Genomic DNA, 14,773 nt, shown 5'->3' on the forward strand with positions numbered 1-14,773 from the left:
AGAGGTTGAGATGAGATATTTGGAAGAAATGCTTTGCTGTGTGGGTGGTGATCCCCTGGGGCAGGTTGCCCCGAGAAGCTGTGGCTGCCCCATCCCTGGAGGTGTTCAAGGCCAGGTTGGACGGGGCTTGGAGCAACCTGGGCTGGTGGGAGGTGTCCCTGCCCAGGGCAGGGGGTGGCACTGGATGAGGTTTAAGGTCCCTTCCAACCTAAAACATTCTATGAGTCTATGACTTTGAGAGATCTAAACATCCCCCAGTTGGTGGAATTAGAATACGTTGAAAGTGGTGGCCTGTCTTCAGTCCAGAAGAGCAGCAAGTGGGAGCCTCCTGCCAGCTGTTCACTGGAGTAGAAGGGACAAAGCTGTGGATTTCCAGCAAGGGGATGGATAAAGAGAAGAGGTTATCTTGTGTGTTGTTGTGTGCAGCTAGGGTTTTTTTCATTATTGTTTTCTGTAGGCAAACTATTAATGTCAAAATTTAAGTCATCTGAGTGTGCAGTTTGTCCTACTCTTGTTACTCTTTAGCTTAGCTAAGGATGTTCTACTGATGGCTTCACCTCAGGGTGGGTCAGATCTCAGTTTTCCAATAGAATATGTTCAACCATCGTTTCCAGAATGTCATATTTTTTCTATTTTCTGTTCATTTCCCGTGTTACTGCCATGCTCTTTATTTTATCAACTCTGTGAGTAAAGAGGCAGAGTGGTTTGCTCGTCCCTGAAACTGTCTAGTCTAGCAATCTTGTCTCTTTGTGGTCTTGTGCTAAATATAAATTACAGTAATGGCTAAGCAGAGCCATTTTAAGAAACTGCATGGAATTCCCATTTTAAAAAAACCTTCATTTTCAGAAGAAAATATAATAATCCAATATGGTCCCTTTTATTTTTCTTTTTTTCTACTCATCAAACTCTCTGACTTTTAAGGTTTTCTTCCTCAAAAATTAATCTGGAATTAATTTAATTACTACTTATTGTATGTACTGTCTAAACTGACAATGATATAAGAATAGTATAACCTTTAATACAACTTTTTGGATGTGAAAGAAAAAAAACGCTGTTAATTCTTCATATGTAGTGCTACTGCAGACTTTGTTTATGCTTGTGTGTATGTGAGCACATTTATATATTTGTTTATGTTCAGGATGAATACAGCATAATTTAGAAAAAAGCATTGAAGTACTATGGTATGTGAGGGCAGTACAAGTAGGCCAGTGATGTTATGACTAGATTGTTTCACAAGAACTTTAAATATCTGGTATTTGTGTAAAAGTGCTATGGAATGCATATATCAGAAAAACAATTTGTGCTGTACTGGATCAATGCTGACTGTAGTAGAGAGGAGATCAATCTTGCAAATCAGGGAATACTGTAATATAAGCGTCTTCTTTCAGTCAATGAAGGTTAGAAAGGGGCTGAGTAACAGAGGAATAGTGTCTGGAGGCAATCAATATTAATTATAAATTTATAACCTTTATACCAAGCCTTCAAACAATGCTTTCTAAAAGGCAGCATTTCAAGCTTCCTCCCCCCCCGCCCTTGGAAAGGAAGTTTTCATTAAAAAGTAAAATTTTAGTCTGTACTTGATGCTCTTAAGAGCGTACTGTGTTGCCGTGCTTTTTCCTTCCTCGGCTTGCTGTTCCCTTAGCCCAGTTACCATCGTGGTGTACCAGAATCTGTACCTTCATTATGGCTTTTCAACAACAGTGCAACCGTTGCAATGATTTCAGGCGAGAGGGTGCATCAGAAATCGGTCAGCAAATTATGGTCATGCTCTGCAGCAGCTGGTGGTGGGAGAGCAGACTTGGCACCTAACGCACTCGATCAATGCGTGTTTTTAGTGACGAGTACCCTGTTTCTAGGAGATAGATCGTTGGAAGCTTGAAATGAAATCTTGATAGAGATAGGTGCAAAGTGACTTTTATCTATGGCATTTGTCAAGAAAATTGCTTATTTTGACTTTCAGTGAGCTTAAAAGGCAATGAAAATGAAAACGGATGTAGGAATAAAAAAGAGCCTTGGGTTTAGAGTTCATAACACTCATCGTTCTACAAGGACTTCAGTCGATCGAGATCTCAGCAAATTTGGGAATGTTTTCCATTATTTTTCGTAATTTAAGTGCTGCTTGACATTATAACTAAGGAAAGACCAAGGCTACTTCTTCCTGGGTTCAAGTGAAAAGGAGAGGTGACTGCAAAATGGCCAGCAAACAGCGCAACTCCAGAGGCCGGAGCTAGGCGAAGAAGTCTCACGCCGATAGCTACGCTTGCTTGGAAGGTGGTAAAAACCATAACACCTATTGTCTGCCAGCGGCTGATAGGCACAGTAGGTCGTGATGATGAGGTCCCTCTGCTGCTGTAGCTAAAATAGTTTGGAGAAGTGAAGACTGAGAGGAGGGAGAGTCTCTTTTCAAGCCCCCCAGAGACCTGAAAGTGTACAGGGTGCTTCATGGGGCTATAACTGTGACTGAAGAAGTTTTATTATATATAAGCTGTCATTCTTATGATGTTGTTGTGGCTGAGTTCTGCTGACTTTAATTCTGAGAAGGCAGAGTTTTCCCACCCCTACTCTTCTACTGAGTAAGGGTAATTGAAATGGAGGCAGGGCCAGCATTTTAACCGTGTTCTAATCTCTGCTGGAGAGGGTGTTATTAACCGGCAGCTCAGAGAAGAGCTTTCCGCCTGTTGCTTTTCTTGATGTGGGTCTGCCTCAGTTAGCAGGACTAATGGGGAGGTGTGCTTGATTGTAGCTGGTCATTTTTCTGAGTATTGCTCCCTTTACTTCAAGGGTTTGTTGTTTGGGTTGGGTTTGTTTTTTGGTGGTTTTTTTTTTTTTTGTCCTGTGGTTGTATGCTTTTTAGAAAAGTATCTGCAATGTGTTCTCAGTTTGGTTTTTTTTTTGTTTCTTTTAAATCCTCTTGAGGAGGCTGACAGTCCTTCTAAGAGAATCCAAATGTTCACTGGTTAGTTTTTCATAACATAGCCTGATTTTATTTTTTTTTTTTACTTATTTAGTAAATTATAGATGACAGATGCCAAGGCACATAATGCATCTGCTCTGTCTGTTTCAGCAGTATCGAGTTGCCAGAACGCAATTAAAGAATTGCAGTGGAGTTGTCCATGGAGAGACTTTATTTTGACTACTCTTTGTGACAACCCTTCTTCAAATTATCTCCCTTTTCCTTCCGTCCTCTTCACCAGTGTCCCAAGTTACATATGCAGTGCGTATTGCTGTTCTTGTGACTTCACTGCCTAGTATTCAGAGCTCCCAATTTTGCCCGCTGTTTATTTTAATGATTCATTGAAAGGGAGGGCCATCTTCATAGCAACCCTGTCCATCCTTACTAAATTTACCACTGACTTTCCCAGTTCTGCTTTCTCAGAGCTGTCGTGTAAACCACACGGTGGGACTGCGTTATCTTTTCCCTGATGAACTTTTGCGCTAAAGGGAGTTGGTTTCCTTAGGTATGTCGGGGGCCTCTGAACATACACAGAAATGGGGTGGTTACAGGTGCTTTCTCAAAGCCAGCTTAAGGAGTTTGGTTAAACACTGTCAACTGCAGCATGGGTCGGGATTGAGTGGCTGGAGGAAGAGGACAGTGTCTGACTGCGTTGGCTGCTGGAGGAACTGCTTGTGTGCCGCCTTCCTTAATTGCTGTTAGTCTTAGATCTGTTTTACCTAAGCGCCCCAGTAACAGATGTAAATGCTCCAACATGATCCTTGTCCAAAAGAGTCACAATTGATGACACAAAACTGGGAGGAGTGGCTGACACGCCAGAAGGCTGTGCCGCCATACAGCATGACCTGGACAGGCTGGAGAGTTGGGCAGAGAGAAACCTGATGAAATTCAACAAGGGCAAGTGTAGGGTGCTGCATCTGGGGAGGAATAACCCCATGCACCAGTACAGGTTGGGGGCTGACCTCCTGGAGAGCAGCTCTGTGGAGAGGGACCTGGGAGTCCTGGTGGACAACAGGATGACCATGAGCCAGCAATGTGCCCGGGCGGCCAAGAAGGCGAATGGCATCCTGGGGTGCATCAAGAAGAGTGTGGCCAGCAGGTCGAGGGAGGTCATCCTCCCCCTCTACTCTGCCCTGGTGAGACCGCATCTGGAGTACTGTGTCCAGTTCTGGGCTCCCCAGTTCAAGAAAGACAGGGAACTGCTCGAGAGGGTCCAGCAAAGGGCAACAAAGATGATTAGGGGACTGGAGCACCTTTCTTATGAGGAAAGGCTGAGGGACTTGGGTCTCTTTAGTCTAGAGAAAAGAAGATTGAGGGGGGATCTTATTAATACATACAAATACTTAATGGGAGGATGCCAGGGGGATGGGAGCAGTCTTTTTTCAGTGGCGCCCAGTGATAGGACGAGGGGTAATGGGCATAAACTTGAACATAGGAAGTTCCATCTTAACATGAGAAGGAACTTCTTTACTTTGAGGGTAGTGGAGCACTGGAACAGGCTGCCCAGAGAGGTGGTGGAGTCTCCCACTCTGGAGACATTTGAAGCCATCAAATCATCTAATTTATTACGAAGATGACTAGTATAATACAGATATTACTGCCGCATACTCCTGATATGTCTTTTAGCCCATACCAGTTAGCCTGTGTTTAGGCTTGGGAAAAGCTCAGAGGTAACAGGGTGAGGTGCAAGAGTATTGCAGGGGATACTTCTTGGGTTTGTTTACCCTCAAGTCAAAATGATTTTGTTAGTGACTTTTCTCTTGTTTCTTAGTATGTTGTTACGCCTGTAGTATCAGCATTTTGAGTTCAGCGTGAATAAATCTAGAATAGCACGTTATAGGAGGCTTTGAAATGTGTTGTGCCAGATACGTTCCTGCAATTCTTTCAGTCCGTCATCATACCGTCTCCAGTGTTAGAGGTTTTTAAATGGCTTGTGGCCAAAAAATCCCTATTGCAGAAGATTTGCGTGGCTTCATGTGCTGAAAGCTGAGGGCGAAGTATTTTGGGGTATCGAAATTCCCGATGTGACCATCGCATTAAATATTCAATTTCAGGATACTTGGAAGGAAACTGGGAATGATGGTTAAAATACATTCATTTTAAGGAAAATTACAACTGTGGTAGGATCTGCTCACCATTTACAGGTTTTTCTCGCAAGCAAATATTTGTCATCCTTTCACTGAATAGCAGATGAATAACATTCGAAGTAGTGCTTCTTCAAACTTAAAATCAGCATTTGACTGAAAAATGAAATATGCTGAGATGAGATGAATAGCTACTGTTTTCTCATGACTCACTATGCGTGACTCGTGGCAGAATATTCCATTTCCCAATGGCAAAGATAGGTGCATCTTTCTTAATTGAAGCAAGTCTCCTTAATCTTTGAGAAGCTGAGCTCGTTAGTCACTGAGAGTAATTCTGATGCTTCTGCGTGGCGTCATAAGGTATGCATTTCAAAAATTAGAGCAGATACTGCAATTCAGAGAAATGATTGCCTATGCGGAGAATGTGAGACCCCAACTCGAGAGAGTTCTGGAAATTGCCATTTTTGCATCTGTAAAAGAGAACTTTTCGCTTCCTGTAATAGACTGAGGAGAACTACCAAATGCTACTGTACTGGGAGTCACGCTCCTTCTGCAAGGGAGTGTTAAGGACCTTGTGGCATTTCTTAAGAAAGTTGTGCTTTGCCCATTATCAGTGGACAAAAATACCACCCCGTGCCTGATGCTGTACAGTGTGCTTGCTGTCTACCTACAAGGTTATTTCTCCTGTCATTTGTGAGTGCTTTTATTTTTTTAGATACATACATACACGGTGTTTTTACACCGATTTTTTTTTTTTTTTTTCTTTCTTAGCACATAAAGCACAGTTGTAACTTACATACTGTGCACGTGAGCCTTGGCAGGGTGGTGACCGATAGAAGGAGCATGTTTCGGGTGTAGGTATTCTTGCTTAGTAGTTTAGCACAAGTAAAGGAAGGGTCTTGGAGTGAGATGGAGCTGTCATTCCAACATGTTGCTGTTGCTTGTGTAAATCCCCACTTACTGAGATGCAAAATTACACCTTTATCCACTTCCACTAGCGTACGATATTGTAATGAGTGCTTTTGGCACATTTGAGGGTAATTTGTCATGCCTTTTGCCTATCACTTGAAAGGGCGAATCTGGTAGTTGTTCAGTAGTGGCTTCTGCAGGCTCTACAAGTAGCAATGAGGTCATGAATCATGTGAATTCTTTCATATGTTTTGAAAGAAAAGGCCACTTTAGGCAAAGCGTAAATGCAACCATATGCCCATACCTTGGAGTCTTCACAGAAACTTGACAGTAAAATTGCTGTGCATGTGGTTTGTTTTCTGAAGAAGAAACTGTTTGCTTTTAGAGCAGTAGTATAGCAGCAATTAACTTGCTGGGTTTTTTTCTAGTTCAGTGTAAAAATGTTTATCGAGTACAAAATTGGTAACTAGATTGATATAAGCAAGATTTTGGTAATTCTTAAAGGCAGTGCACACCTTTGTTTCCTTTTAGAAGAAGGAGGCAGCAGTTAAAACCAGAAGAAATCTTCTTATAGTCTGTTCAGTAGGAGAAAAATACGCAAAGTGGAACTGTTACCTTTTGTTAATCTTAGCACAACTCTTAAATGAGCATGGTAGTATCTATTTAGGCTTGTTGAACAACTGTTTTGCTTTAAGAAAAATCTTTACGGCACGGTTTACTTTTCAGTTAAAGAAAAAAAAAAAAAAAGTGTGGGCTTTCCCTCTAACTTTTCCATAGTGATCTTGGTAGTCAAAGCTTGAATGATTTGGCTTTTGGAAATAATGTGAAAAATCTCAATTAAATGCCAGCTCCTGATATTCTGCATCTTTACAAAGCGGGCAGTTGGCAGAAGTTGCTTCGGGGCTGAAAAGGAATACGCCCTTTAGCACTTAGTCTTCGGGCGCTGTATGTGATTAGGGCTGTTTGTTTTAACGCGATTCCTCAGAAAGATTACTGAGAAATCTGTGGGTTTGTGCAGCGGCAGTGATGTCGGTTGTCATGTTCAGAGTTCTGCATGTAGAAAAAGCAGATTGTTTCCTTCAGTCAGAGTATGACCGGTGTAGCTAGAGCAGAGCGAGTGGAAGATCTAACCCCGAAATTTCTGAAATGCAGAAACCCAGCAACAGTACTGGATGGGTAAATGTAGCAGTTAGCTGTTGTGATATTTAAAATAGTGCATGTGTTTCCAAAGCAATAACGGCAATACGGCCGCTAAAGAAAGTGCGGGAGGGAATCGTCTTCTCTGGAAGCATGCTGATTACAAGTGGGATTTATTGGATGAACTCAGTGTGCATTAGAATGGGATCCCTGCATGTGAAAGGAAAATGTAACTTTAAATCAATATATGAATAGGAGAAGGAAGCAACACTCCTTTGTTTGGGTGAAGCTAACCAGTTGCGGGGGGAGCACGGAATTAGGCAGACGAAGTACGGTAGATAGGGGAGGAAGAAGTGGCTGGAGAAAGAGAAGCCCACGTTAGGGAAGATGATGTTGGCAGTACGTGGCCGAGGGCTCGGGAGGTGGCAGGCCGGGCTGGGCTGCCGTTGGGTCTGGGAGCGGAGCGGCAGCACGCTGCGCGCTGGGTGGCAGCCGCGCTGGCGGGAAGGCTTCCTCTCTGTCAGTAAATGTGACTCAGAAGAGCCCGGGGAACAGCGGAGAGCAGCGCTCGTGTGGCTGTTAGTCACAGTTTAGTTGAAGTACTCATATTGTTCACTGTGAGCACGTAAACGTGACAGATGCTTAAGCTGCGTGTTTCAGTGGTACCACTGCCTGCATTGAGCCCGTTCCTGCCTCTTTCAACGAAATACGAGAAGCCTTTCATTCAAAGGAGGGAAGCGGTCACTTGTTTTGCTTTTTTTTGGAGAGGTTTTTTTTTTTTGTTGGTTGGTTGCTTGTTTTTTTTGAAGGACAGAATGTGGCAGGTTATTGCTGCCGGTGGAATGAACGGAGCTGCACCAAACGATGCTTGTGCAGCAACGCCTTCCACCGGCGGAGGATGTGGCCCTGATGCTATTTGGGTTGCGTGATAGTTAGAGGCCGACATGCCAGCTATTCGTTCTGTAAACGCGAAATAAGTGTCGATACTAAAATGTCCTGAAAAACAGCTAGCAGATATTAGATGTTCCTGCATCAAAGTATTGCTTTAAAATTTATTGATGTTTTTAAGTATTTACCTGCAGTATTTGTGTGTGCTCCTTGAAAGCAGCCTGCACGTGTACAGGTAGAAAAAGTAGATCGCTTTTACTGTGACTGATAGTACTGTGACTCACCATCCTTAATTTCCTCTTTAAAACGCCATCAACTCAAACCGTTTAACAGAATCATTAATTTGAAGGAGAACGTGTGTTTTGGGTTATTGTTTGGTGTTTTTTTTTTTAAAGGGGTGCAATCATGAGTACCAGAGTTTTCTCAGGTTTGCATTATTGCTGACTTTACAGGTGCACCAAAGTGGGGAAAAAAAGCACACTGCAGTAAAACCCCAACTGTTAAGAAGTGTTAAAATGTGTGTCAATCTATAGATTAAACTGTGCTAGTGTGTTATCATGTTATAAGTCTCTCTATTCCAGAAAAAGCTCAAGTAAGTGTTTCTCACATAAAAATACCGAGGGGGGATTTATTTGGAAATGGTGTTAACAATCTCTGCCATCTCGCAGCGTAGCCTTTCTCCCCAAAGTCTGGATCCTGAAAACGTTTACAGAAAAAGTTAAGCGAAGGGAATTTCACAGGAAAGAAAATGTATTTTGGAAGAAGAGACACAAAATTGTTGCCTAACTGTTCTGGAAGTCTCCTGCTGATGCTTAAAGTGCTGTTGAGAAGCGTTTTGGCTGGATGGAGAGGCAGAGCCTGAGCTCTGTGCCCCTCCAGAGAGAGGACGGTGCCTGATGCTGCATCCGTGGCCCTCCTCTAAGATTCCTGTCTGGGGGATTATTGAACTGAGGGCGAAAGAATGGTTTTGATGTTAAAAATGAATGCATTGGTTATTGCTTGAAGCGTAAAGTTTCTGCCTTAGAATTGGTTATGGTCTTAGTCATGTTAATACAGTTAAGAAATTAACTAAACTGGCAAATTAATCATTTCTTTTGATCCTAAACGTGTGGTTTTTAATGCAGGCAAGAAGACAGCAAGACCCTAGTCCTGGATCTAACCTAGGAAGTGGCGACGATCTCAAACTACGTTAATCAACAGCGGCAGGCGTACCATGGGTCTGCACACGTGCATTGCTTCTACTTGGCAAAGGATTTAATAAAAGACCAGAAACTGTGATAACTGGGTATACTATGGTCTGTTTCCTGACCTGCGGCAGTCAGAATCACCATGAACTGCCATGGTTTGCACTATGTTTATGTTATAATACCTGCATTTCCCATTTTAAGCATGTAGCCAGTGGCAATTTGAAATTTTGTTTTTCTATGCAAACTTATTTTTGTTGGCACTATTTTAGTGAAATGGAAACTTATGCAGCTATAAAACCAGTTTTCTCAACTGTAATAAAAATTGTCACTTAAAAATAGGTCAAGATATTACAGATTTAAAATGTCTTTTTTTTGGTTTTGTTATTATTTTTTTTTGTAAACTGCTGGAAGCCAATGCATTCCAAGCTTAATTTTTTTAATATGGGCTTTTGGAATTTTGATTGTCCTTCTTGTGCTCCTGCTTTATTTTAGATACGCATTCTTATCTTTCTTTCAGTTTTCTTCTTTTCTAAATTTGCAAGACCTTCTTAAAACTGCTGACATTATTTTGCATTATTTCCAAGCTAAACCCAGTGAATCAGAGCTGTTGGAATCAGTTTTCAAACTTTGTGGGTTTGTAAGCGTTACAGTTGCAGTATTCTTTTAACTGCTAACAATTCATCGGTTCCACTTTTAAATGATAAAAATCTTAAAAATGTATATTTTCATGCGTTAATGCATTCTGCCCCGGTATCTGTCTTAGATTTTATTCTGTACCGAGTGAGTTTGGGTGGTTATTAAACCCCTGTATATAGTACCTTACTGAAACTCATGGGAAGTCGCAGGCTGGCTTCTGTTTTATTCAGGGATTTTTTTAAATAGTTCTTAAAAGGGATACTGCAACTCTACAATCGGATTCAACAGCGTGTTCAACTGGGGACAAAAGTGATCAGCTGCCAAGGTGATATGTATTAAATCATGTTTAAGATAGCTGCTTTAAGTATATTTTTTATCTTAGGCTTTTTGTAAAGTTGTGCTGAATGGTGAAAAGTCGAGATGAGGTTGTGTGCAGAAAATCTCATTACTGTGCATAGGACACTTCTATTCAATCTTATGCAAATTTAGACTACATTGCAGTATGTATTGCATTTTCTAACAGGGTAAGATTCGGGATGAGTTTAATTTGAATTATCTTGGGGTTTTTTCGGGGGGTGGCGAATGGACTAGTTCCAAATTTTTCATTGCATCCGATATTTGCAGAAAACGGATTGGAAATGGGATGTTATTTGGCGCTGTTAAAATGTGGTGCTTCCTGTACGGCCTGATTAATTAAATGGCACTTAAATACCTTTTCAAAATAGGTGATCTGATTTCAGTATTTTACAAACCCTTTTGAAGGTAGAAACTCTGTACGGTTAGAACAGTTACATCTCTATTAAATTCTATGATTAAGGTAATTATGTTCCTCATTAACGGCAAAACGATGCAAAAAGAGGTCTTGCAAAAATGTAAGCAGATGTCAGTGTGAAGGAGAATCTTTGTATGTCGATAATATGAATATTTAACATTCACTTAACAATGTCAATAACTGTAAACTGTGAGAATGTCATCAAATAGAAATATTTTGATACTTCAATTTAAATGTGATTCACCCGAAAGAGAACCTTTTTCACTCTGTGGCCACGTATTCCTCTTGCTCTTCTTCCCCCAAAGAAAGAATTTTCCTGAAGTGTTTCTGCAATGAGTTATTTGAGGGACACCCGCAGGCATCCGCACGCATCCCTGGCCTTGGATCTTCTCTGCCATCTGGGTATTTTTGATGGAATAGTCTGAAGATTTATTTTAAAAGGTTTTCCTAACGTTTCAGACGGTGGTTTTAAACCATGAGTACACAGGAAATGATGCGATCAGATATTAACGTTACTATCTTTGTGTAAATACTGAACTTTCCCTATCATCATTTAGCATTCTGCTGCTTTCGATATCTTAATGCTGGCATTAAGATCACGAGCCCTTCCCCTCCGCTGGTTAGCGCAGACTTTTTAAAGTGCATTTTAAGTTATTGATGCAATTTGATATTTTTCATAATTTCTATTTAAACTGAAGTTGCATCATCTTTCTTGAATTCATCTCCCGTAAGAGTTGCCTTAAGCTACGAGATTGCTTTTGCTACTTTTTTTGTGTTGTACGTTTAACTTTCATAATAAACTTCTGTGTAGTGAAACCCAAGTTGCTGTAAAATGTTATTCCTGACCGCCTGGTAGTCCTCGCTGCCACATTCCCTTTTTCTGGGGTAACTTTCCAACCTGCTGCCAGCGCAAGGCTGCCTGGATGTCCCTGGGTAAAGCAATAGTGACATCCAGTGGTCACTTGGACTAGGCACTGTCCGGGAGGGTGTTTGTGGCGCTCAAAACTTAATATAAGGGCGTACGTTGGGGAAAATGTGGGTTTTGCTGCCCCAAAACTCTTCTGTTTGGTTTTTTGGTTTGTTTTTATTTGGGTTTTTTTATATACAAGTGATGTGCCCTGCTTACTCTGAAAGCACATATCTATTTAAGTACCCCGAAGAAGTTTTCTTTCATAATCCCCGTGCGCTGTAAGAGTTGCGCGCGCTGGTGGAAGAGCATCGTTTATGGGCACGTTTTTATAGCGGCCGTTAAACCGTGCTAATTACGCTGCTTTGGAGGAGGAGGAAAGCAAGGTGGTTCGCACGTTGAAATTGAGGAAATGGGGAAATGTGGTAAAGTACGGTGGGGAAAATATGAACGTTACGTGCTACACCTGAAAACCTCTGCTGAAGCTGCTAAAATCTTTGGTGGTATAACTCCCAAGTACCCGACCCCGAGTGGCAGAGGTGGGTACGCGCAGCGATCGCGGCGACTGAGACCTGCGGGCTGCCTTGCGAGGGTTTGCCTGCAAAAGGACAAAGCGCAGCCCTATTTCATCCTCTTAAAATCGGGCTGAGAGCGGATCGGCGAGCGCCCGATAAAATCGGAACGCCTTCCTGCGTGAGGCGTCTTGGGCAGAAGAGGATTTTGGAAATCCTTTCCTTCGATTAGCATGACATGGGTTCGGTTCGGGAGGAGGGCTGGAGGTTATTGGGGTGGAGAAGGATGTGGGTGACCTGGAGCCCAACCGGAGCAGGCGAGGGATGGTCGCTCCTGCCTGGCTTTCCCAACCTCTTGGGGCTACACGGCCTCTTCCCACCGGGAGAGAACCCAGAGTATCGCCCGTTCAGTCCATTTTATTGACGTTCCCAAAACGGCAATGAGGGGGTTTCCTACTGTCTTGTGAAGGATGGGGCAGCTTTGGGCTGTCCTGGGCTGCGCTCCCTTCTGAAAGCGGGGAACTATGGAAACGAAACCGTGGCTGCAAACGGCGGTGTTTCTGTTCCTGCAGACCCGGGGGGTTCGTCTGATAACGCGCCCTGCTCAGGTAGGGGCTGGGAAGTCAAACAAAGGAGACACGGGGTTTGAGAACACCAAAATTGCAGAATCTTGGCAGGACTTCCATATTTTTATGTATTTTTTTTTTTTGGCCCACCATTAGGTCAGGACTTTATTACAGATGTATTTAAGAATCCATCCTGTCTGCGTAGAAATAGGGCCGATTTCTGCAGAGTTTAGGTTATTTTCTTACCGCATTTCCAATGCAAATAAGAGAATGACAGAAACGGCTCCGAGGACGAGGAACGGCGGCGGAGGGAACATTTGCATCGGCACCGCTTCTCATAACTCATTTGCCTGACATCCTGTCTCCGTGCCGCCGCCGCCTGCAAATCCCAGGGCGTGCATATTCATCAGCCGCTGCGCCCCTCCGAGCCGCTCCGGCTTTAACTAACTTCATTAAATGGCTTTCTCAATTACAGGTTGAGATACGTGAACTTCCAGGATTGCCTCGGGCTGGGTTCCTAAAGCTCGGGGAGCGAGGAAGGGGGGGAAAGTAGCGCAGGAGAGCCTGAGCGCTGGGGGGAAACGTGCGGGAGGGGACGGAGTGATGGTTCTTGCTTAGCCTCATGCTTGCTGGTCCTGGTGCAGTTTGGCACAGCTGCTGAGACTTTTGCTGGGTCTTTGCTGCTCCCCGGAGCTCTTCTGATGAGTAACTTGGTGTTTTCCAGCCTGTTAGACTGGATGATGGTGTCTTGGGGGACGTGGGTTTTCCCAGCGCTCCGCTTTCCCTTGTTCCACAGGCTGGAACTGTCTTTCACGAGGAGCGGTGGCCTTGTCACCTCTCACCCTTTGCGATCCTCTCTCTTTCCCAAAGCAGGCGATGAGTTAGCTTGAAAACAGAAAATAAATGGAGCGGGAGAAGAGATATGAGGAAGAAATTCTTGGCTGTGCGGGTGGTGATCCCCTGGGGCAGGTTGCCCCGAGAAGCTGTGGCTGCCCCATCCCTGGAGGTGTTCAAGGCCAGGTTGGACGGGGCTTGGAGCAACCTGGGCTGGGGGGAGGTGTCCCTGCCCAGGGCAGGGGGTGGAATTAGTTAATCTTTAAGGTCCCTTCCAACTCAAACCATTCTATGAGAAGTTTTCACCCCAAAAGCCTCTCTGCCTTCCCCAGCTGTTCTCTGCTGGTTTGCTGAACAAGACCATCCCCATGAGCGCCCCCTCAGCTGTGGTTGCACTGCGTTGGCTGTCCATACCCTGCTGAAGTCCGGCAGAATGCAGCCAAAGGGTTGTAAGGCACTCTGAGGGTGGTGAGGCACTGGAAGAGGTTGCCCAGAGAGGTTGTTGAGGCCCCATCCCTGGAGGTGTTCAAGGCCAGGCTGGATGTGGCCTTGGGCAACCTGGGCTGGTGGGAGGTGTCCCTGCCCATGCAGGGGGTGTTGGAACTCGGTGATCTTTAAGGTCCTTTCCAACCTAAACCATTCTATGATTCTATGAAAAACAAGCTGTGTAAGATAACGACCTACTTTGGCTGCTGGTTGCACTTGGCCATTGGAGCTTCTTGTGGAAGTGCGCTGCGGATGCAGCACTGGGCCGGCGCGGTGGTACTGCCGTGGGGATATTCCAGGAGGATTTGGGGGCTTTGGCACTTGGTGGCAGCGATGCAGACTGTGGCTCTTCAGGCTGTGCTCCTCAGCGAGACCTCAGGCACATGGAGCTGAGGTCCGTACGGGGGGGCCATAAGCCAGTTGGTGGGAGGAGCCGGGCAAAGGTGGATTTAACAGCAGAGGTGGGGTGGTTTGAGCCTTGAGCAGCAGAGGGGACCCACCGTACTGAGGGCTCATTGTTAGCGTGGCGGTTCTGGGTGCCAATTAGTGGATTTGGTGAGAGAAGCAGGAGGGGTATCCCTCTGTACGAGCAAGGATGCTGGCGTCTGAAGCCCCTGCATCCCGCCTGAGCCCCTTCTGTCCCACCTGCCTCCTCAGCAGGAGATCTGCTCTCGAGTCCCTGTTCTCCTTGTCCTGCTGCGGCAGAGCTGAGCCCTTTGCAGAACTATATTTAGGTATTTTTTAGAATCATAGACTCATAGAATGGTTTAGGTTCGAAGGGACCTTGAAGATCATCTAGTTCCAGCCTCCCTGCCCTGGGCAGGGACACCTACCTGCCCCTCGCTGCCAGCCTGCAGCCACCCGGGCAGCCTGTCCCCAGAGCCGGGAGCCTGTGCGGCTGG

The 14,773-nt window shown here is 44.3% G+C and overlaps 1 protein-coding gene across 1 annotated transcript in view; it reads left to right on the top strand.

Annotated features, from left to right (window-relative positions):
* Positions 1–10,432, top strand: part of CBFB (core-binding factor, beta subunit) — a 39,537-nt gene extending 29,105 nt beyond the window's left edge. The window contains exon 4 of the mRNA XM_009889458.1: positions 9,096–10,432. Coding sequence (XP_009887760.1) covers positions 9,096–9,164 — 69 coding nt within the window. The 3' untranslated portion in view covers positions 9,165–10,432. The remainder of the gene's footprint in view (positions 1–9,095) is intronic.
* Positions 10,433–14,773: the final 4,341 nt, after the last annotated feature.

The sequence above is a fragment of the Charadrius vociferus genome, unplaced genomic scaffold (genome assembly GCF_000708025.1).
Source record: "Charadrius vociferus isolate BGI_N301 unplaced genomic scaffold, ASM70802v2 scaffold1061, whole genome shotgun sequence".
Classification (NCBI taxonomy): Eukaryota; Metazoa; Chordata; class Aves; order Charadriiformes; family Charadriidae; genus Charadrius; species Charadrius vociferus.